General features: G+C 31.1%; 3 protein-coding genes across 3 annotated transcripts; 1 reads left to right on the top strand and 2 right to left on the bottom strand.

The window, feature by feature from the left end:
• Positions 1-420: 420 nt before the first annotated feature.
• On the bottom strand, positions 421-9,303 carry LOC148273623 (uncharacterized). Its single transcript, XM_088238421.1, has 9 exons — positions 9,075-9,303; positions 8,839-8,984; positions 7,077-7,116; positions 6,904-6,950; positions 6,045-6,185; positions 5,168-5,293; positions 4,170-4,236; positions 2,662-2,790; positions 421-886 (listed from the first exon to the last, which is right to left on the bottom strand). The coding sequence occupies exons 1-9, from the start codon at positions 9,195-9,197 to the stop codon at positions 653-655; spliced, it is 1,053 nt and encodes a 350-aa protein (XP_088094547.1). The 5' UTR covers positions 9,198-9,303; the 3' UTR covers positions 421-652.
• Positions 9,304-10,495: 1,192 nt separating this feature from the next.
• Positions 10,496-13,900, top strand: LOC148273622 (KIF-binding protein-like). Its single transcript, XM_088238417.1, has 5 exons — positions 10,496-11,304; positions 12,016-12,633; positions 13,069-13,189; positions 13,281-13,411; positions 13,761-13,900. The coding sequence occupies exons 1-5, from the start codon at positions 10,607-10,609 to the stop codon at positions 13,816-13,818; spliced, it is 1,626 nt and encodes a 541-aa protein (XP_088094543.1). The 5' UTR covers positions 10,496-10,606; the 3' UTR covers positions 13,819-13,900.
• A 15-nt stretch (positions 13,901-13,915) lies between these two features.
• Positions 13,916-23,460, bottom strand: LOC148273621 (aminoacylase-1-like). The gene is made up of 8 exons (XM_088238418.1): positions 23,277-23,460; positions 21,626-21,797; positions 20,829-20,975; positions 20,289-20,359; positions 19,634-19,750; positions 16,926-17,021; positions 15,365-15,498; positions 13,916-14,643 (listed from the first exon to the last, which is right to left on the bottom strand). The coding sequence occupies exons 1-8, from the start codon at positions 23,298-23,300 to the stop codon at positions 14,439-14,441; spliced, it is 966 nt and encodes a 321-aa protein (XP_088094544.1). The 5' UTR covers positions 23,301-23,460; the 3' UTR covers positions 13,916-14,438.
• Positions 23,461-25,648: the final 2,188 nt, after the last annotated feature.

The raw sequence follows: 25,648 nt of genomic DNA, 5'->3' as shown, positions 1-25,648 counted from the left end.
TACTTTTTTATTGTCGAGATGGGGTTCTGCCAGCTCAATTATTAGGGTTCCATAGCCAAAAGAGGTGTTTTTAAAATTGGATAAATAATTGTCAATTTGATTTGCAAATTTTGACCCTATTTAATAAAAATGGACAGATTGATACAAAAATATTGGCATGAATATTTGGTTTCTCAGCATTGTTGTAATTTTGATAATAATGCGACAATCAATAACTGCATGAATTAAATTGTCTGAAGAAACCCATCACAATAGTGAATTACTATCAAGATAAGGTGCAATTTGTGTAACCGATCTAGAAACTTTGGGAAGAGGTACCTAAAAGTCTAAAATATTCTACATACTTTGAAAATAATATCATGCGCACTTATAAACAAATTATTTGTTTTAAAGACAATCTATTTTGTTAGACAATAAAAATGCACTGTTGAAAGCATTATTTATTCAATCAAAAAAATATTATATATAAATTATTGACTTATCCAGGAGAATATCAACTTCAGTCTCAAAATTAATTGAATTATAACTATACACATGACAACACAAATAATACATTTTTTTGAGAAGGAAATACAGAAGTCACATTCACAGAGCTAATGACCAGTTGCATACTATAAATCTATAACATATTGTTAAACTGTCTTCTTGTGCATTAGAAATTTAATTGCAAGTGTGTATTTATGAGAGATGGATGTGTGGTAAGGGTATCCTGATGGAACAAGTGGAGAGGTCTCCTGGCGGCCGGGGTAGCAATGTGCGGTGGGGGAGGCTGTAGGGGGCGAGGAGGCTCCTCCGCCCCCCCTCCCGCGGCCACTAGGGGGTGGGGTACTACGGGAGGCAGTGTTGGCCCGGATCGAGCAGTGTGGACCTTGTTCTTGTGCGCCACCTATCAATATAACACCCCTTTAAAACCTTGTTTTTTCAAATCGGGTTGTGGTCCCGTGGCTAGTGTCTCGGACTCACAGACCAAAGGTCCGTGGTTCGAATCCCACTCTACCCCAACTTGATTCCATTTTCTAATAGTGAGTTATTTACAACTCGTTGAAAATGGCCCTCAAAATTAAATATTTGGGTAAATCATAAGAACGCAAATATTTCTTTTTTAAAAAAAAAAAAAAAAATAATAATTTACATTTTATTTGCATTTTTCCTATCGTTATCTACACATAATACTTCATTATATCGGTACACTAATTCCAACATAATATCTTCATACTTTATATATTGCAGTAAAAAACAGAACCTTTGAATCCTATTCACAGACTCCACAAGGTATGGTAATGAGGGTAAGGCGGTTTGGTTCTGGATTTGTTAGTTATTAATCAAGTCTGACTTCATGCTTCTATTCGTAATAACTTAACGTAATAAACTTCTCGAGTACTGTTTTTTAATTTTTTAAAAAGAAATATAAATATTTGGGTTCTTATGATTGATCCAAACATTTAAATTTTGGGGCCATTTTCAACGAGTAAATAACTCACAATAAGAAAATGTGAATCAAGTTGTGGTAGAAGGGGGTTCGAACCTTTGATCTGTGAGTCCGCAACACTAGCCACAGGATCACAACCTGTTTTGAAAACATTATTGACTTTTTTATTATATTTTTTCACATTCATTTTTTGTATATCACGGCGTTATTACTACAACTAGGTTACTTAAAATCGGGATTTTTGAAAAACACATTTTTGCATCCTCCCCTATGAATGCAACAAATAGATAAGTCATGGATTCAAATCATAATATTAATTGAATGCATCACGACTGCTCTTTATGTAAAATAAATAAATACATGCCTACTATGTCAGAAATAAATCAAACAGTATTTTTTCACAGAAATCATTATTTCCATATCCGCTCCGCATCCAGTGTTGCATATGGCATTGCATTAACACTTTAATTGCAGTGTATCTTTCCAATATTTCATGTCCACTCTGCCAGGAATCAAACCGAGGACCCCAAGCATGGACGGCGAACACACTTACCACTAGGAAGTGGATTTATGTCAACTCGCCACAGAATACATTATTATTATTGTGGAAAATTTATATGGCGCAATTTTTGTGAAAATCACTTTCACACAGTCACAGTCTTGCAAAAACATAGCGTATAGACGGTTGGAATTCTAGTTTCTCATTTCTAATTATTTCATTTCATTTTTTGCACCACAACAGGCCAGGAGGCCCAATTACAGTGGTGAATTACATTACAGAACAACCAGGCTTGAGAAAAATCACATTTTAATTTTTGTGTTCTCACCGGGAATCGAACCCGGAACCTACCGTGCGTGAGTCAAACGTCTTGACCACTACACCACGGAGGCCGCCAAATTATGATAGAATCTAATAACAAACAGGGAGCTAGATTACAACACGTCTTGCAACTACAGAGCCCATGGAAGGTACGAAATCTAGCTGCCCATTTACATTATTTAAAAATTGAGTTTTTGTTGTTTCTAATTATTTATTAAAACCGTTAACAAATAAGAGCTGGATTACATGTCTTGCAGCTATAGAGCGCATCGACGGTTGGAATTTTAGACCCTATTCTTGGTTGTAGCCCTATTATGTTTATTTTTTTAAATATGTATATGGACAGTATACGGACATATTTTGTGTTTTATGCATCAGTTCTTATTGCAAGACATAGGTACTAGGTACTTACCATGTCTCGACTTCTGTGGAAGCCTTTTGCACACACGTCACAGTGATGGTTCTTGATCCCCGTATGTACTACCATGTGCCGAGACAGATCCCCGGAGGATATAAAAGCTTTATTGCATACTGGACAAATCTAAAAGCATCAAATTACTAAAGTTTGGTATAAAAAGCAGCAAAATGCATGTATAGGCATGGTATTAATAATTGAAGGGTACACGCAGTGTTGCCAACCCTGCTGATTTTGAAACATTTCCATTTTTTCCAAAGATTTTTTTTTTACTTTGTATTTATTCAACCCACTAGGCCATATAGGCAAACCACTTATTAAAGAATAAACCAAATACTTATTTTCTTCTGTTTGCTCAAAAAGCTACTTTTTCTGCCATCTGTTTATTATTATAAATACTACTTATCCTTCGGTCGTACATAATACATACGTTGATTGGTTAGTATTGGTAAATAGTAATTTCCGATAATTTTCAAAGTTGATGAATTAAAATTGTATCATTTCTCTTCATAATTTCATAGTTTCTATTTAATTAAATGGAATATCAGCAGATCAACTTGATTTTAGACAAAACCTATTTCAGCGGTTGGTAGTTATTATTTTATCATTAAGCTTAAAATTAAGATAAATGTAAAAATTTACGCAAATTATTGTGATCTAACTGGAAATCGAATCCGCAACTCTCCGTGTGTCAGGCAAGCGTCAGTCATTAGTCCAAGGGGCCCGCCATTTGGTTTGATTTTAATACATCCCCCTTCCCCCACCACTCCCGCCCCTAAGACAATGAATCTATCGATTTTCGCATAGTGGAAGTTGGCAACACAAGGTATTTATTTTTACTCTTCTTTTTGCTCTCCTGTTAAAGTTGTTATTTGTTCATGTGCCCTTCTTGCCATGTAGCCTTTAATTTGATAAATCATGGTTACTTATTTAGAATAGATGTTGATTAGACCAATAAATTTATATAAATAATTCCATAATGTTTATAACAGGGAAACATTATGTTTTTTTTAAAATTTTTAATTAATAAAAGTCTACGAAATAGTGTCAAGTAAAAAAAAAAAATTTAATACTTATCAGTAGCATAAAAATATTTTTAATGTATAATTTTAAATTCCCGCGATAATGGATCATTGCATTGGCCAGGCCCCTAATACGTCACAACTCTGTAAAATGTTAAAAAAAATTGTGACCATTTAAATCGAAATAGTCACGAATCTTGACGTCACAATTGTCAAGATTAAACATGTCACGTTTTTGTAAAGACATATTTTTTTAACAATTTTATTTTTTAAATTATGTATGAAAACATTTTTTTACAACATCCATATTGATTTTGAAAATAAAATAATTTTTATAAATCCATTTCACGTGTTTTTATTGGTATTCTTAGTATGTGATATTTCCCTATTCTCAAAACACACTAATAATTCATTATCTATATATTTATTTTTACACAAATTTAGGAAAATCAGCTGTACATAGTGAAATTAATAAACCAGTACCTGGTCTCTGATGCCTGTGTGAATTTTTTTATGTGACTGAAAGTTTCCTAGCGCAGAGAACTGTTTACTGAAAGAAAAAAGGTAAAACTGAATTCACATGTTTTTATCTTTATTGAGGCCAAAAGGCCTGCAAAAAAAAAATACAAGCCAAAAACAAGATTATAGATTAGAAACATATGTATATGTTGTACAAAATAAAACTTGAAACAGAAACCAAAACATACAAACAAAACAAAAAAATAAACCTTATCTTTAAATATTATTTTAACGGAACCATATTTTTTTAAAATTTCAAACATAAGTTACAAGTATATATTTTTTTTTTACAATACTCACCAAGCCAATGCATGTAGCTTGTCGGTGAAGATCCTTTACATAAAGTTTATAAAGCAGAAACGTGGGTGATTTATTGACTAACAGACTGAATCTTCAAACATTTAAGTTTGTAAGTGAAAGTTCATTAAATAAAACACGAGTGATACTTTAATCCACAAATTTGGAATATCCAGTGACCGGTTTCATCGCTTTCGTGACATCTTCGAGACTGGTATCTTTATTAAAAAGTTAAATGTATTTATACAGAACAGAGGTAAGGATACATAATTCAAAGTTATATGTAAGTAAATTAAATAAAGTTATTTTTATCTTAAGGATCATTATCAACAAATTTTCTATGGGTTAACTAATGAATTGATATAATGCTATTTTAATGAGTTTAAGTATTTTATTTTATTATACCAAAAATAAAATAAAATACCAAAAATAAAATTTAAACAAAATAAATAAAAATAAAAAAAAATAAAAAATAAATAAAATAAAAAAACTCTAAAGTAAATAATATTTATCTTTAAAAAAAAAAAAAATGTTATGGGATACATGTGATGGCGGTGTACAGTATTTTTACTTAAACACATTAATTTGTTGTGATCTCACTCTGTAACCCAAGTGCTTGAGGTAATCATTCACTACATAAATTACATTAAATAAATATATTTTACCTGCATATTTCACACTGAAATGGCCTTTCTCCCGTGTGAGTGCGAATGTGGATAGAAAGGTTGTGCTTCTGGGCAAATCTCCGAGGGCAATATGTACACAAGAAGGGTCGCTCACCTGTGTGGGTTCTGAAAATGAGATAGTACAAAATTTTATAGTTTTAAGCTACCATTGGTAAGCCGCCTATTCAATGCATTACAAGGTTAGTGGAATCTATGTACAAACATAAATTTGTCTCATTTATTACCACCGTGTGGCACTGAACTAAAAAAACAATTATTAATAATTATTTTGAGACATAATATGATGGTAGAAAAATTTTATATGGTTTATTTATTTAGATGTAATTTTTCAAATTTACTACATTTTTTTTTCAAAAATATTTATACAAAAGACTTTAAGTTAAAGTCCCGCTGAATTGTAAACAGGTTCTTATATATTGCTTCAATTGTTTCATACTTAACCTACATTATATAATAATAATTTTATTTGAAATACATTACATATTATACCATATTTTTTATTTTATTATATTAAAAATAAAAAAACTATCATTAATACAAAAAACTTTTTTCCACTAGCCATAATTTGAGCATACATAAAGGTGTGATCACAGCAGATAACGAGAAGATAAAAGGCGAGTTCCTGGCGCTTTAAAACCAAAATCATCCAGCTAAGGGAAGGTAACCCCAACAAAAAAATCCACCAGAGATGGCAACGGGAAACCACAATGGTCATTTTTTCCCAGGAATCACTATGGCGAGAACATCCTTTTTCCATTTATTTCCATTATTTTTTATTTTTAATCCTGAATTCTCTGAAGTTTCGCCTCTGGTCCTGAAACACCGTGAATACTCATACATATTCATAAATACATACCTTATATGCATTTCCAGTTGTGCTGCGCATTTAAATGATTTTCCACACTCAAAACAAGTTTGTGCCGGTTTAGATTTAGGTTTAGGGCCACGTTTTAATTTTTTATCTTCCGGCTTCCTTTTGTTGCTTGTTGATTTTCGTCTAAAATTTTTTTATTTGTTATTATTTTTTATAGCATTTTATTTTGTTCAAAATGAAATTTAACACAATTCATTAGAATACTATAAGCCCAAAAGAGTTCTACAGCATTTTTTTTATTATTTTATTTTTTATTTTCTTTTATTCAGGAAACATACAGTACGGTTACATAGTTTTATATTTTACACAGTTAGACTTAACTCTAATGGACCAGTGAAGTTTCCATATTATATTAAAATTATATTTATACTATATTATAGTTATATTAATTATTATCTTTCTACATTCTTCTAATTTTAAGATTCTTTTAATATAACCGATGGAAAACAAAAATCTTCTGTTCTCTCTACTGGAATATATGTACAAAACATCAATAATAACTAAAAATATCAAAACAAAAGTTTGACCATTTTGTCAGTTGGTTCACTTCACCTGCAATGGGCTCATATTACAGTGTAAAAAGAATAAATTTTTAAATTAACATTTCATGTCAACACTACCAGGAATCGAACCTAAGACCATGTGCATTATAGACAAACGCAATACCAGCACACCAAGAGGCGGACTAATCTCCGCTCGATTTCCTTCTTTGGGGCTTTTACCCCAGAGTAATCATAAGTTGAAAACACTCATTCAGGGTTCTGGCTCTATTACACTGCAGAACTGTACCACCCGAACACAAGTTAAAATATTTATAATTGACATAAATAGCCATACTTACATTCTTTTCTTAAGGATGATCTTTTTTCGCTCAGGGCTTGGTGGTTTCTGTAAAACAATCACTTCACAAAATATACTATCAGAATGGCAAAAAGTACAACTTTAAACAACTAGCTAATTTATCAGTGTATTTTATAATAAATATTTTTTATAGTTCATTTTTGCTAACCTTACCATTATTGTTGGTTCAGTATTGGTAGTGGCATCTTTAAAACTGAAACAAAATCAAATAAGTGGCATTAACATTGTTATGTGGATGCAATACGTGCTTTTAATTTTATTTTTACATGAATGAGAAAATACATAACCTGAAAACTAATAAATATATATATATATACAGTGGAAAAGTAGTCTGCCAAATACACAATATTCTTGGTAGAGAAATGATGATTATATTTAATTACTGTAGTCTCCAAACATTATATATTGCACTAACATAGTTATATGTATGAATAATGTGTGAGTGGCGCACCACGGCCGGGCTCTACATTAGTTCGGGTTTTACCTTCCTAGTTAGTCACACATACTTGAAGTTTTATAATTTTATTGAAGTCTGATTAAAATATTATATTCAGAAGCATCAGAGTTTTCATTAACGAACCTAAATTGTGATCACTAGCGCCTGAAGTAAAATAAGGACCCCAAGCCAAGGATTTCACAATTACTCTTTTAATATTTATAAGACATGATTCTTGCTATGCGATTATTATGGTGATTTAATCTGTCTGATTTAATTTTTTGTTCGAATATCGCACGTAATTTTAAACTACAGTTGAACTTGGTTATTACGAGGAAGATGGGACAGACTGAATTTGCTCCTTATAAGCATTATTCGTTATACCAGAGAAAGGTTTTTTATAATCCAATTGCCATTGCTTGTCACTAAGTAAACAAATAAATATATGCATAATTTATACAGATGATTAAAAAAATAAAACTCTTAAGGAAAATGGTAAAAAATGCTTACAGACATACTACTTTCTAAATTTAAAATGCAGATAAATAAACATTCTTATTTTTCCACAATATTTACACTTTGAATAAGAAGTTTTTTGCGCCACATTCTATTGCATAAATAATTGCCACTTTTTCAAGAATTGAGAGACACTTCCTCTTGTTATAAAACAAGTTTATAATTCAAGGGTTAGTATTTAACTGATTTGACATCACCCACTCGTATTGTTTACTATGCACTGACCATAAAACATTTAAAAAAACTGAAAAGCGATGTAAAAACCTCCGAAGTAAGAATGTCAATAAACTACAAAACAAGTTGTAAATTGTAATACGGTGCCGAGCCATACTTACTGAGTTCACAAAGCTTGGATTTTTTGCATGCAATTTTAACCATGTGTGTAATATTTTTTCAATGCTGTCGGCAAAAACACCAATTAGGTGCTTAGCCACTTATATAGTGTCATAAACGTCATCTGATCCCGATGCCCAGCGGCATCGTTCCTAAGTTAGCCGCCCGCTTAGATTTTATTACTGAGGTTCTTATTTTTATAATTATGTCTTTAAACGATTGAAGAGTTTTTGCTCAACTGTTGACAATATTTTTGTCCAGTATGTACGAGAAGTGGCTCATTTTAAAAGTGAATAAACGTATGACAAAAACCATAAACTGAAATGTCGATGAATGTTTCCCCGTTACATCAGAGATCTATTTACATGATCGTTATAACCAAGTGTGACTGTATTTGCATTATTTTCAAAACACTTAATTTTGGTAGTATCACAGACTACTAATCTTGATTTTTATTTTAAATCGTGGTTATTTACAACTAGTTGAAAATGAAGCATAAAAAAATTCAGATATTTTAAATTTCAAAAAGAAAATAAGCTCACTTGTTGGTCATGAATTTTCTTTGAAATAAGTCAGTTTGGTATGTATCTCATTTGATTTATTTTAAAAGCATAAAATATTTATACTTACTTGAAGGAGTGTTTAAATTCCAGTCCTAAGTACTGTCGAAGGCGGAAATCTGAATTTTCACACTGCTTTATAAAGTGGTAAGCAACACCGAGTCTGTAGATGCAGTTATTACAAATGTGTGGAGGCATTCCATCGCTGGTTTGAATCTGAATTTTTAAAATTAGGTAAAGAATGCACTAGACAACACGAAAACCGTATTTAACCTCATAATAAATAAAAGTAGCAAATACACTAACCTTAACTTTTGTACAAAGCATTAGCATTTGACACGGCATGATTCCGAAGTCAAAGCTAAAAACTGATGTTAAAACACCTTCCTCGAGGCATACTCTACAAACTTTATTAACATCAAACTCCATTTTTTATCTTTAACAACGTTTTATTTCTTAAAATTAAAAAGTAAACAAGAAATAGAAAACATTTATCTGTTTGACATTGACATTCATTGAGTGTTGCCTACACATTACTTGTGTTGCCGTCGCTACTAATTTTACCTGCTTACGATTTCGTAAGTAGGTAAATATCGTAAAGACGATACCTTCGTGACGAATATTTTTTTTTTACAAAAAATGGCTTATTTTCGAAGATGCTATCAATAAAATAATGCTAAAAGATGAGGAGAAGTAATCAAGCAAAAGAAGTTACGATTAATTTATCCCCTTTGTAATCTCGGTTTAAGGTTCAAAATGTTTACCATTGAGTATAAATAGTTATGCAGAACAATTTTATCTTACACAGGTTCTCACAATAACGGAGTCATTTGCTTTACTTCTTTATATAGTTATTGAAAATTCAATATATATTTTGATATTGAAATTGCAAATTCAGCTTATTATTTTACACAGGTTCCTACAATAACATAAATTATCTACTTTACTTCTTTATAAAGTGTTATTGAAAATTCAGCCGATATTTCAATTTGAAATACAGCCAATATAGACGTACATATTACATGATTTTATGCAAATTTTATCTTGTAATATATATCCCGTATTGTTTAATGATTAAAATTAATTTGATTGAAATTTTCTGTGGCTTTAAAATATTTCTTTCATGTTTTCACTGCTTAGTAGTAAATAGTTTTACCACATCGTTTAAAATACCAGTCTGATGATATTTCAAAAGCGATGAAACTTAAAATTGGTCTACGAAACTTATCTGTATTTTTAAAATTACATGTGTATCACTAATGACAATTAAAAAACGATTAACTTCCACCATAAAATGAAAATAACTAATTTGAACTTATTATATTTTGGAGAATTTCTAATGATCAGAATATCAGTTTTACCCTTTATTGTTTCACAAGTCATTTTATTTAATTATTTTTGTATTACTATTCCGAGGTCATTGGAAAAAGATGCATGTGAATAAATAATAAGGGGAGAATTGACACTTTGGATTGTGTATAAAGCCAAATCCAAGAACCCGATATTACTAAACACAAGAGCCTGACACTTGTTTAACAAGTCCAACCTGAACTGCATGTATTTTTGTTTTTAAATGTACTGTAATTTTTTATTGAATAAAGGTTTTTTTCAATGAGGCCTTACCAGAAGTTAAACTGAGTCAGCTACCAACTGAAAGAAAATACCCTAGTACTTACATAAAAAATAGTTTAAATAAAGAATATTAATAATTAGCAGATTCTTTATTATTTTAGCATTATTTATTTCTTTAGTTTACCCCTGGTTTACCTCAGTTTACCTTAGCAAATGCATATTTAGAAATTCATAATTCATAGATTATCGTAATATATCACGATAGAATGAGCCATTCTGATGACTTATATAAACAATATAGCGAATTTAAGGACTTACAAAGGCAAATAAGAAAAAGAACAGATCCTAGTATAAATGAGGTAAACAAATTGAAAGATTTGAGAGATAAAATAATCCAAAGTGCAAATATATCTCAAGAAAGTGCCAGACAATGTAAACTAACTGGCATTGTAGCATTCATAAATCTGGACTATGCAAAACTTTCCTTTGTTGACAACGGTGAAAAAGAAAATGTTGCACATGGAACTATTGATATGCTTAAGCCTTTTGCATCTAAAGATGAGTGTATTTATATTTATTTAAAGGTTGTTAATTTCACAGCTTTCCTATTAGTAAATAGAGAAAAGTTTTCAGATTCACAAACTATTCTTGAAGATGCAGAATCTGCTTACCTTAACAAGAAAAAAGAAAACTCCAAATGTATTGTTTTTACATGTGAAGAGTTGTTTAAAGACATTCTGCCAATTGCAATAAATGAGAATTTATCAAACATTTATAAAGTAGTAACAAGTAATATTCAAATACAAGCATATGTGTACTATAAATTAGGAAAAAATTACAAATTTCAACTTTATGAGAATATGGTTCTGCAGAGACAACTAGAAAGTGCTGATGGGAGTCCAGTCCTTTGGGCCAAGAAAGCCACTAGTTTGGCAGCTCAATTTCTATACAAAGGAAAGTTTGTGTAAGTTTAACATCATTCTATAACGATTATTTAAGCTAATATGTAATCAAATGAATTTTGCCACAAAATATATGTGCGGCCTAAAATTAAGTTCTGGTTCATATAAAAATTAACTGATGAATGTCCTCTCTGACACTTATATGCACATTCGTGAATACAGTTTAAAAATACGAATATAATTTTAAAATATGAGATGCAAATTTTATTTTTCTTATTTATATTTAAAGCATTAACTTTGTGGTCAAACATTTCAATAAATGTTAGTAAATATTTGTACATAATCACAAACCGACTTTTCAATGTATACTAGTTTCAAGATGTATTTGTCTCTTCGTCAGGACATTAATTACACTAACATGCAAATAGTGGGAGTGAAATATTCGTGTTAGTGTAATTAATGTCATGTCGAATAGACGAGTACATCTCGAAACCGGTAGACATAGAAATGTCATTAAGTGGTTTTATACAAATATTTACAAACATTTATTGAGATTTTGCTATCTCAATAAAGTCATTTTCACAACACATTAAATTTTATTAATGTTACTATAATAAATAAATTTGACATACGACTATTCTATTCTGATAGTGCATTTTTACATGAAAAATAAAACAAATTGGAAACAAAAATAATACAGAATTTTCTTCCCATTCTATATTATTTTAATGGAATAATTAAACTATACTGATTTCTTTGCAATATATTTTTAGAGAGGCACGACATCATTTAGCTGCGGCATATGTTGTACTACAGTACTGTGAAGAAGATATGAGTAAGCAAGGACCGAACACGATGGGCAAATACTTCGACCTTCATATTAATATCACCGAACTAGCCAAAATGTGGGTGAAGTATGCAATGCAGCTTTTCAGTTTTTCTAAAGACAACTACCCGAGGAAGCCTTCCGAAAAAGAATTTACAGTACCGCAGATAGAAACATCTGTTTTAGATATAATGGATCAATCGAAAGATCCAACCATTCTCGGAAACTTCCCAGTATGCAGCAAGGCAGAAAAGCCTAAAATAGAGGAAATACAAAGTACCGATCAGGATTTTAGCAAAGGAGATGTTCAAAAGAATCAAGAGGATGTGGAAAAAACCATCCTGTTTCACTCATTGAACTTGGAAAGTGTGGAGAGTCAAGTGACTGCCGAGTTGATAGGGAATACGGAGCAAGCTAGACAGTTATTTCAGTTTGCATACGCTTGGCTCGTCAAGTTGAAGTCCTACCACATGATAAGTAATCTTGTCACGGGACACACAGATTGCATGATGTATCTGAACGAGCTCTACAAATATCTCGCACATTACGAAAACAATGTCAAAAGGTTTGTTTAATTACAAATACATATTTATTTTTATTTATTTGAAACTTCAAGTACAAGAATAAGTACACTTAGGCGGGGTTATTGTTAAATGCAATATTTTTCAGGTAACCAAACACAAACTGGTCAAAATTTGTACATCAAAAAAATATATTCACATAAATACACATATGTAAATATTTTAAATTACTGTTTTTTTTTCATTGACATGCTCTAATTTTTACCCCATGTAAAAAAAACATTTTTCATATACAATTTCCCATAGGACTGAACTTCCTCATCAATGATTATACATCATAAAAGTATGAAAACATAAAATAGTACACATAATCTTTTTTTCTTCAAAATTGTTTTCTTTATCCCGACACATTTCAATGCAATATGTGTGTAAGATGAGAGACTATTTATACATTTATAAATATGTACGATTGTTTCTAGCAAATACAATATTTTAAAGAAGAGAATAGACACACTGGATAGTCTTGTTGAAGTTTTGAGAGTTGAAAACTTGACCCTTCATGTCCAACTAACAATTGACTTTTTGCGGGAAATATCAGAAGTAATTTTTTAAAACTTTCTGTATACGAGTACTTAACATTTGCATCTAAATACTAATATACGTAAACAAGTAAAAAATGTATGCTTTACAGGTACAACTAGAGTTGGTTTTACTTAACATTAACATGTTGTCAATGGAAAATATCTCTGCGGACAGTGTAGAGGATGATCAAAATGATATTAGGTTGTATAAGATGGTGGCGATCTCTCGGATACATTCAAAGTAAGTAAAATCATTTCATTTGTTGATTTTTATAAAGTAAAATAACAAAAAAACTTATGGATGTGGGTTAGATTGTATCGAATTCTATCACCTACTTGGAAATACACACCTAGAAACACCTAAGACCTGTTGGTTTTACCTTAGACCCCGAAAGAAATGTAACAGCCATGTTTAACCATATTTAATACATACTTTAATACCAGGCGGATGAAAAATGTAGTTTAGTGTGTGAAATAGAACCAGAATAATATAACCACAATATTGAATGAATTTTTATGTGTAAAATAATCATTAATACATAGTTGCATGTCAAATACTTTTGATTGTTCATTTTTTCAAATGATTTTAGGTTAAACATGTGCAATAAAACTTTAACAGAGAGTACCATTTTTGCTGAAAAGAAATAAGTTTTATAAAATTCCAATTCAACTGGCTTGTCTGTTCTTGGGAGGAAATTAAATAAAATTGCATCTGCGATTGATTATCTAGTTAATAAAATACACATTTGTAAAATATTATTTATTCAAGTCAACGATATAAAATTTATAGTCAATTTTTTAACAACCATGACTTACATAATCTGCCTAAGACATCTTAAATTGCGTAAAAGTTAATCACAGTTTGGTATAGTTAAATAACGATTATAAAATTTGTATTTATGTTACAATATTGTATAAAAATAAATAAATAAATTTTCTATTAAACAAATTGTATTATTTGGATGATAGTAAAATATTTCAAATCAAACATCTTCCATTAAAGAAAAGATTACTATGGAAAATTTTACTTCTTCATTTTAAAAATACACAATGCGATTGGAAAATTATTATGTAGTAAAATAAATAGTTATTGTAGTACATACAATAATACTAAAATAATGAAAATATAATAAAATATTATTTCTTCATTTTGGCTGATATAAGATATATTTTATTACAAAATAAATGGGAAGTTGTAAAACTTAATATTCCTGAAAAAAAAATTAAAATATAATAAACCACAAAATATGTAGCGAGGTAGTTGAGAACTATACGTTAGCAACAGCGGGAATCAGTTTTTCATAAATGTCAATCCCTTTAAGGAAGACATCTGCTTGGAGATACTCATTGTGATCATGTAGTAGGATGGGAGTGTTAGCCATGGGGGAAAATCCTATTGCAGGGAGACCAATACCTCTCACGTACCGACTGTCTGTTCCACCGGGAAAGATTCTTGGCAGCAGATTCAGATTCCTATCAGAGGAAAGGTATAATTATAGCCAATTAAATTAATAATAAAGATAAATAAAAGATATAACTATGATCATAGTGTTGCGGCCTCATGGATCAGAGGTCCAAAGTTTGAAACCCACTCTAACTCAACTTGAAAAAAAAAACTTCAAAACCCTGGTGGAATGTTTCCGAATCGATGGCTGCATTCAGGTAAAAGTCCTGCATAAGAAAATCGAGTCAAAATCGAAATTTTACTGTTCCTGGACTGGCACCTGAAGCGTAAGACTGATCACCTTACCTTCATAAAACAGATAGTCGAACTACGCTGCATTTGGTTTACTAATTCAGTGCCCTATGCACCACTGGGTGCAGAAAGAGGGATGATGATCATTCCACCTTTTGTCCGCCTTGTGTTCTAGTGATTAAAGAGTTAGAATTCCATGCAAATGGTCTCAGGTTAAAATATTTATTAAAAAAGGTGTTTTTACACTGAAATATTTGAGGGGCTTAAAAGCAAAAACGACACTGTCTATGATTATTGTTTTTGGGGAAACCAATAAAATCAGTAGCAAAAAACTATTTATTTTAAGTTTGATGTGTACATTGAACTTTAAATTGATAGTTTTGCTACTAGTTATAACACGCACGAGTTGCACATCGAACTTAAAAGAAATAGTCTTTTTGCTACGGGTTTTGTTGGTTATTTTATAAAATAAGGCAAATAAATAAAAACAAAATTTACATTTTATCAGCTGCCTTCTTGAACGCGATCCAGTATGGATTGCTGTCGTCCAGTTTTGTTATTCCTACTTTTGGGTTCTTCTGCTCAAACTCTATTGTAACACCTTCTCCGGCTTCCTTACACCACCTCATTATCTGGAAAGAGTTAAGTATAAATAAATACAAAAAAAAATTACTCTACAGTATTTCATAGACCCTTCTTATTTTTTTTTATTTTTTAATCATGATATTTCTTTATTTTATTTGTAAATGCAATATAATATTAAATTAAATAAGTTGATAATTGGTTATATTTCTAAATATCAAATGTCAGTGTGTCCACCAAATTTCTTTTTGACATTTGTTGTACAAAGTGTGGTGAAAAAAAGGATAATTTCACTACTATTTAAATTAAAACATGTCTTTATTATTATAATGAAAACACTTGTTCCGGACTCGCTGGAACGATGGAAGCCACATTGTATATTATATAAATTGTTTGATTTATAACTAATATTTAGAAGTATAGGTCCTCGGTATATGTGAAAACCAAGGGCTGAACCCATAATAAAGGCGATTTGATTCACTTTCGGCTTCGGCCTTGGCTATACCGAGGAAAATGTAGAATAGGATTTATTTGGATTATTTTATATTGAATTTATGTATTTTGTATATGTTTATTTGTATGTGTGTGCATTTTTATATGTTGCGCGCCGCGTGGCATACTGTCGACTAAACCCCCGCGCGGGTGGACGACGCTGTTTACGTGGCCGGCCATTTGGGTAGAGTAAGGTGGGGGAGGCCGGGCGAATGGTCGCCCGTACCCCCACTTCCCGGCGGCGGCTCACGTACACGGCGACGGCCGCGCGCTCGGGCGTCGGGCAGTGCTTTATTATGTGTAGACTTTAAATAAACATTAGTTTGCTCAAGGCAGTTGTATCGTGTTTTACTCTTCGCCTCCTCACCCTCCGCTTCCCGCTGGACTTCGTGCTTCGCTGCTGCCTTCCGCCGTGACTGCCCTGACTACGCTCGCCTCTTTACACCAACAGGACCTGTTGGAAAGCCCTTTTCAGGGCTACTGAGGTTGACTTAGCGGTCAGTGCTTTCTCGGTGCGCCGGGCTCAGGCCCCCCATTTACGCCGGGTGGGCCAATTGAATGGAACCAGGGAGACGAAGCCGCCACCCCCCCCTGTAACCGGTCGGTTACAACACTGCCAAAAAACTCTGTTTCAATTAAGAAACTAGTAGGCTTACATGGACATTGTGGTGGGTTGTTGTAGACATACTGGCGTTTGATATTTAACAACTCAATTTTAAAGCACATAAAGTAATTACACTGACAGCAAGTGCCAAAGATATGGAGACGAGTTATGCAGAAAAATTAATTGATTGTAATAGAAAAATAAAAAAGTGTATGTGTCATTTTATGTAACCATATTAATTAATAAAAAAAAGGAAATACGTATAATTTTTCTCACATTAATGTTTGCATGTGCATTGTGATCTGTGAGATGCAGCTAGCAAGGAAATAAAGTGTATATTACCTATACGTTAATGATTTTATTAGTAGGTATAATAGTTACCATTGCTTCAAACTCATCGTGATCTATGTCCACTGTTAGACGAACATCAAAAACGACCGTTAAACTTTCTGGAATAACATTTGTCTGAACACCACCCTGCAAAAAATATTAAACATTTAAATGCGTTCAACTTACTGAGGATTTTTACTACTGATAAAGGTACTGTAGATTTATGATTTTAAAAATATAAAAATAAATTACATAAGCATTACAGGTAAAAAAAAATATGGGTTCATTTTATAAAATCTCTTAGGATAATAAAGATGTAAAATATTTTGTTTTTGTGGGTAGAGAAAGCCACAATAATAATAATTTGTATTCTGTGTTATGACTTTTACCTAGACAGAGATAACACTTGATTTCTTTGGGAATTGTAAATTTTAATGATAAATATATTTTTTTAAATATGAATAAATAATATTTATTTAAATCTTACCATTTAAGTGGCTTTATCCTTCAGACATGCAAAATATTATATTATTAGGTGATATGGAAACAAAATTAATTTATTCAAATATGTAATTAAATTTATTAAAAATAACGTAAATCATTACTGTCCATGCATTGACATATTAATGCACATAGACATGCCCTGAGCCCTTAATAATGATGACACTTAACTCATGCCCAAACACTCATTCATGCCCAATGCATATTTAGTCGTTCTTTGACCGCCAGCCAGGCATGAAGTTTAGAATTCAAACCAGAATGCCTGCTTGTGACGTGAAAGCGTGTAAAAACCTTTCGGATAAACATTGTAAAAAGAACTGTGTAACTTTTCATTGGTAAATATTTGTTCATGACTGATTAACAAAGCTTAAAACAATTAATATTAAAATATAAATATTATCTTTTGAAAATGTCAAATTACGCTTAGCGGCGCAATTGCAAAGCTCTTCTTAGTTACAGGGATGCACTGATATGAATACGTTTAAAAAATAAAATAAATATAAGTTAAATATTAGTTTTGGATTCCCCAAAATCCAGTGAAAAAAATAAATGGGTTGAAATTATAAAGAATTTAAGGAAAGTATCTGATTGGGATCCACCAAAAACTAATGTTGATTGTAAATGTTAAAACACAATCTTTTTAATGCACCAAAAATGAGTATCCTCCAATTTTTGGTAGCATATGCATGATTGTTGAATGCATCTCTGGTATAATAAAAAAACTCATTAAATATGGGTAGGTTTTAGTGTTAGTATTTTTTTAAAAATATTTTACTCTTTAGGATGCGTCTATGTATCAATATGTCAATGTGTCCATGTGATGGATAGATTTTTGGGATGTCCTCCATAGACAATATTTATGGCTGTTCCATGTTCAATGTGTTGTCAGAAGTGCATGCAACACAGTGTTTTATTTGGCAATCGGAAATAATTATTGAAAAATAAAGCAACCGTGGACAGGCGAAGTGCATGCAACACAGTGTTTTATTTGGCAATCGGAAATAATTATTGAAAAATAAAGCAACCGTGGACAGGCACATTGACTATATAAAATGAATCCTTATAATTAAAATGAACAACATAAACAAAGGAACACTGGATTATTTGATGTTATTCGGATTAAAAATTTAATTAATATTCTTGTAAAATGACCATCGACCTACACAGACGCGGCCTGCACTATAGCCCTGCAGGACATGAAAACGTACTTATAGTTACCGAGTTTGTTTATTTACACCAGGGATGAATCCGAAAAGATGTCATATACTATAAAAGCTGAGAGAATACCCATTTTTGGTGTTTAAAAGAGTTTGTATTTAAATTTTTTGAAACAACATTAGTTTTTTAAGGATACCAATCAGATTTTTTTTTTAAATTCCTTTCAGTTCTACCCATTTATTTATTTTTACTGGATGTTTGGAATGCTAAAATAATATTAACTAACATTTATTATACTTTAAAAATGTATTTATATCAGTGCAGCCCTGCAAGAAAGAAGTGCTTTGGTTTTGTGCGGTTAGGCGTAGTTTGACATTTAAAATAAATATTTGAATATGAATAATTTGAGATTTGTTAAACACTTATAAACAAATACTTCCCGGTGAAAAGTTACTCCGACCTTTTTGCAATGTTTATCCGAACGGTTTTTAAACGCTTTCACGACACAAGCAGGCAGTTTGGTTTGGATTCTAAATGTCAAGTTCACATCACACCTAGCTGGCGGTCAAAGAATGACTAGATACGCATTGGGCTTCACTGAGCGTTTGGGCATCAGTTAGGTGTCATTATTTTTGAGAGCTCAGGGCGCGTCTATGTGTATTAATAGGTTGATGAAAATGTCTTTATAATATCTGTACCTCAGAGGCAGACGGATGCAAATCCAGAATTTGATGAAATGAGATATCGATTTTCGTATCCAGTTTATGACCATGTCCATTGATTTTGAAGAAATGAAAGTCTTGTAATAAAAGAACCAATGTATTGAGATATTAAAAATACAAATTAATGTTATAAATTATTAGAAATCACTTAGAGAAAGTAGATTCTTTAGGCTTGTGTTGAACATTTGACGTTTGGATTTGCATCCGTCTGCCTCTGAGGTACAGATATATTTAAGCAAAGCGACAAAAAAAGGATCAATAACATTTTTTTAAAAAAGGCACCTTTATTTTTGAGTTGGTGAATTAATTTATATATAACCGAAGAATAAAATAACAACAGAATAACATTACATACTTTCACATTATTAAAAAACTTACATATATTCGAGTGAGATTAACAGAGGTGACATCCCCAACTGTAAGTTTAGGATTTGATTCCAATCGCTTTTTTTCCTTCGCACGAAACTCCATGAACTTATTGACAATATAATGCACCTAAAAATAAAATAGAAAATTTTGTGACAATCTAACACATGCACACATGCTCACTGGGCACAATCCAGATTTGTATACAATCTTCCACTTTCACACATTTTTATATGAATTAATTATCATACCCTTCAACTATGTAGGCTAATGAAAAGATTTAAGATTTTGATTTATTAAACTATGCAAACTGTTTTTTAGTTTTAATTATCCTGCATATATATGTTCACACTTGTCATATATAATATTGTTCAATCATCTATTTTATCCACAATATTTTTGATCTTAATCTTTTAAATCACTCTACCTTATTAAATTATACACAGCTAGTACGCATCCTTTAAGGTTTAAAATTCACAGCCCTGTCGTTCATCGATTGCCCACACATTTGTTTAAGTGATTGCACTTCAACTGCATTTAGTCTACTTATGTATATATATATGAAATAAAACATCAGTTTCATGTTTCGCTTCCACACACAATAATCGTTATTATTGTTTAACATTATTTATAAAATATTAAAAACAAACGAGAAACTATAAGGTACCTTTTCTCCTGCAGTATTATCAAGTAGAAGGGAACCGTGGCCAGGAGGTCCTCGGCAAGTTATAATAATATCTGTAAAAATAAAAAAAATATTAAGTAGATATCTCTGAAAAGAGTGTCATTTTTTGAGAAAAGATAACAGAATTTTATACTTTAAACCTGTTTTTGGGTGGTTTTAGGTTTAAATGATTCAATTTAATATGCAATAACCGATAATATTGTCAATAAAAGGATTTTATGGTAACGAAACTAGCCATTACTGAAATAGTCACAAAAGCATTTTCTTTTCTGTTATATAATATGTAATCACTCAATAGTAAATTTACATTAAAATTTTATAAAATTAGAAGATGACTGATAAATATTATGTAATGTCTGATTGAATAAAAATCTAGTAATTGAAACATTAAACATAACACGTCAACATAGCTGTCACAGGGAACAACTCGAAATGGCATGAGTATAATCATTTGATATTTAAATTGATATATTTGATGAAAGCACATTAAACATGGGTATTGTAAAGATAGCATTTACTAACGCCAGATATTTCTTTCTCCATAGAAGATAGCATAATCTTTGGTGGGGCTGGCCATGCCTTCATCCAGAGCCACACCGATATTCAGAGCTCTAAAGTCATCTGTTAGCACAAATTTCTCCATGCCATCATCACCTCCAATTTCTTCATCTACAAGATGCATAAATAATAAAAAATATTATAATGTTAGAAGATAAAAAAATTAAAAAAGTCCAAATCAGTGATTAAAAAACACATTATTACATACTAAAAATATGTGTTTGCATATAAACTGGAACCTCTTTTTACACAGGGGATACAGTACAGTATAAAAAAAATAATGTAAAAAAACGTTTGATAAAAAAAGAATGCTAGTTAGGTTAGTTTCCTAGCATAAAAATTAATTGAGGATTTTTTTTAAATGAAACTGTTTACTATTAATAGTACCTTATTTTTTTTCTTAAATACAGCATGACATCCGAATACTTTAAAAAAATCGTAAGAAGATTACTTACTATCACCATCATATTATATTATACTCCAAGTTAGTAAAAGAATGATGTAGACTCTACATGTAGAGCATTCCAATAACAAATATTATAATTATATTTCTATTACAAATTGTTGAAAAACATGCTCAAAAACTTTATTCAATTTTAATTTTTGGACCGTGTTATTTCAAAATTGTGTAAAATGTGGTTCCAGTGTACACACAATTCAACATTTATGCTATCTTATCTTCCAAATAAAACAAAAAAATTATATTTTGTTCACATGAGTAAGCAACGTATGCATAACATCGAACATTACTGCATATTTACCAGGTACAAAACAGATATGGAGAGTTCTCCTTAGTCTTATGCCCTTTGATTTTAGTCTACGAACTGTCTCCAAGTACTGAATTCCAACACATTTCATGTCCTGAGATCCACGAGCAAATATCTTTCCATCTTCGTCAATATGGGCGCTAAATGGAGGATATGTCCAGCTTTCCTATTGAAACAGACAATTAAATAAAGCATATTTTAATGCAAATATAGCGCATTATTGTTATTGTGAAACTTTAGGAATTTTCTGGTAATTAAATAAAATTAACCAGTCACCTTTTCACATAATACGAGATACCTTATCTTTGACAAACAATTCAAATGAAAGAACAGAAAACAAATTTTAAATATCAAACGGAACAAAGTACATTTTGTATTTTGTAACTAGGCTCGTTTCACAATATCTAAAAGTATTTTAGCCCCAAAATGGTCGATAACCCAATGATTTAAAATGACTAATGACAAAATAAATATTAGATGTAGTTTTTGTTTGATCAGCTCTACGATGTTCCTAAAAATATAAGTTGAAATTATTATCCCAACTGATTATAATGAAATGTTTTATTGCTTGAGCAAAAGATTACCAGCAGAGAGGAATACCCGGGTTTTAAACTAAATCAATCCACCACATATGCAATTTTCATTTTAAGGCAATAGAATAGACTTGACCGAGGCGTTCGACGGGGTGTTGCTAGAAGACATTATAAAAATACAATATCTCCATACCAACAATAAAACAAAAATTAAAGTTGTTGATGAATTATCCAAGAAAATTCCAGCAAGTAATGGTATTAGACAGGGGGATAGTCTGAGCCCTTTTCTGTTTAATCTTATAATAGATGAAATTATAGAAGAGGTAACTGGCTTGGGACTGGGTTACAAAATGGGCAATAAAACAGTTGGACCTCATCATCTCAAGAGAACAAAAACTAGTTTTCAGTAACACATATCCTAGGATCTCTTAAAAGATGAAGAAGAATTATTATTTTCTCTGACAAAAAAAAATTCGCAGTTAGTATGGCAGCCCCTTGACAAATGCTCGGAGGGCTCCGGGTTTGATTCCCGGTGGGTTGTAAAAATTGAAATGGGTTTTTTTAAGCCTGGATATTCTGTACTTTAATTCACCACTGTAACTAGACATTTTGCGTGCAAAAAATCTACGTATTCATTTGAACAGATGGTAAAAATATTTAGGAAAAAAAGAAATGAGTTAATATGACTTGAGAGTTGAAATTACAATATAAATCATTTAGCTGTTGAATTATTAGAATACGATACGATCCCATGTATGGCTATCCAAATTGTTGAATATAGAGTTATATAACCTATTAGGCTTAAATATTGCTCTTAAAATATAGAAGCTAATGCGAACTGGGAGTGTTGTGTCATAATTGAAAATCGATAATTTTCTCAGTAGGGAAACCAACAAATATTTTTAATGCCTATGAAGTTTATTTTTATATTTCTCTTATCAAATAGTGAATATTTCTAATATATGGAATACAGTAAATTCTGATTCCATAAAATTATTACTATATCTAGATAGAGCTTGGAAAATTTACATAGAATGTATGTCACAATATTATTTTTTGGAATTAAACCATCAGTAAATAATATTGTATTTTTTAATAAATAATGTTCTTACAGGAAATACTGGAACAACGTCCATATGAGAATTCAATAAACATGCTGGGAGGTTGGGCTCTGTTCCCGTCCATGTTAATAAAGCAATTGGTTTCTTAGGAACTATTTCATATTTTGCATAAGTCAGTCCAATCTCAGTAGCCTGCTTCTTTAAGAAGTTCAAGCATGGATCTGAAAATAAATAATCATTTGTTAGCTTATTAACGGGAAACAAATATTGTGGTTCTTAAGTAGTTTTATTTACAGGAGATTTTTTTTTCTTTTAATATTTTTTCTGATTTTTATTATTCCTGTTGTGTAAAACTAATTATTTTACAATCTATTTAACAGAAGATATTATTATTTATGAAGGGGATCATTCTACATAGTATACAAAATAGCTCTTGATGGGATTTTTCTCAAAGCAAAGTTTAACAGTGCAGGTTGTAAGTTGGTTAGACAGCCAACTGTCAAATTGACGTCGCAGGTTCGATTTCCACCAGTCGCAATAAAAAATCCATGAATTTTTTTTTCTCAATAGGTCTGGGTGTTGTGGTGTGTATTTTTCACAAATTCTCTCTTTCTCATCTGCTGACAAGACAAAAATAGGAGCGTAGCATTTTATTCCTTAACTTTTGTGTGGCTGTGGTGTAACACGAGTCTACATAGGATACAAGACTTGATACATCTCTCTTATTTATTTAAATTATGAAGTTGTATTTTTTGTAATCTTCAAATGGACGTTTTCAAATAGAATATAATTTATAACAAAGAAGACAAAGATGCTGTTCTGTGGCTGGGTGTTTGTGTGAAAGAGATAAAAACATTTTACTATAACAGGCCTAAATTATATTATAATTTTTATAAATTATGCTACAAGAATTATTTAACAGTACGTCAGAATGTATTATTTTTCAAATGTCTGAACTTCAAAATATTTTGTCTTTTGCTTGAGGTAACAAAATGTTACATCACCGCATGCAAAGGAATTTATTAGCACAGCCTTTTAAGAGTTAAAAATAAAAGAAAAAAAAAACACTTTTGCAGAATATTTTAGGAAACCACTCATGCCAGATACATAAACATAAAAGGTCTATTTTAAAAAAAAAAGATTATATATAAGCCCATTGCAGATGAAGCAAACTAGCATTTTAAAGGTTAAGTAAAGTCATTGAATGAGTTCAAAGTTTGAATACAACTCGTATCAAATGGAAACACAATTATTTATTATGATAGGCCAGGTTAGCTACCACACAAAAGCGATCACAACATTTCTTACGATGGCAAGAAATACAAACGAAACTTACTTTCTGGGTATACCTCATATTAAAAATACATTTTGAAGAGTTTTCTTATAAAATTTAATCTCTTGAAAAATGTATACAAGTCAGGTTATCCAAGTCTACCTATCATATAAAAATTACCGTACTCCTAAAATACAACCTGGAGAAAAATTGTGTTCACATATGGCTAAACAAACATGACTGAATCCCTCACAAATCATATTGTGTAATCATATCTTGTAAAAAGAGTTCTTAGACTACTAAACTCATACAAATTATGTATGGATACGTAGGTTTCAGTTGATGTTTCCTATGATATTATCATGTCCTTGTTAGCTATAATACCTAATCTGTAGCAGTACGTAATCAGGACATAAAGGAAGCCATCAATTTAGCAATCAGATGAAATCAATTTGTGATGTTTGCGACACCACAACAAGTTCACTAGTAGCCACTTGGTAACTATTTTTGGTTCTTATTATTTACTAGCTTTTACCAGCGGCTTAGCTCGCACGGTATTAGGGAGAAATTAGTAAGGTAATTAATTATATTTATCATTTATCAATAAGAATTTTTTCAATGCAATTTTACATTTTTTCAAGATAGCAAAAAGTTTGCATCGACCACCACTCCTCCAACTATAACTACGAGTATACTTTTATACTCTCTCCCTTATAGAGAGTAATAATTCTCTCCCGCTTATAGAGATGCTCTTCTGCTCTATTGTATAGAACAATAGCATTCCAAATATTTGGTTTGGTTTTTGGTTTAACAACAAACGTGTAACGGAGGATTTCGGTTTGCGTTTGCAATTCACAACCTGAGTACCTACAGCCCGTTGTTACGCTGTAAACTGTAGCTAACTTCGTAATTGATAATCATAGAATGTTTTTTTTTACCGTATGGGCAATTCTAAAAGCGGTCGGCGTATTATTACTCTGAGGTTTTATAAATATTCTGGTAAATAACTTTAACAGATAAATGTATGCCGTTTTAATAAACTTTGTAAAAAAAACGTTACATAATATTTATTATAGTAAATAATCATTTTGATGACCTGTATCAGTTAATTATATTAATGTAAATGATAAGGTTAAATGATAATTTTAAA

This window comes from Micrasema longulum, unplaced genomic scaffold (assembly GCF_059751315.1).
Source record: "Micrasema longulum isolate JH-2025_06_02 unplaced genomic scaffold, ASM5975131v1 h1tg001893l, whole genome shotgun sequence".
Taxonomy (NCBI): Eukaryota; Metazoa; Arthropoda; class Insecta; order Trichoptera; family Brachycentridae; genus Micrasema; species Micrasema longulum.
The sequence above is the reverse complement of the archived record's forward strand: the minus strand, read 5'-3'. Positions and strand labels throughout refer to the sequence as shown.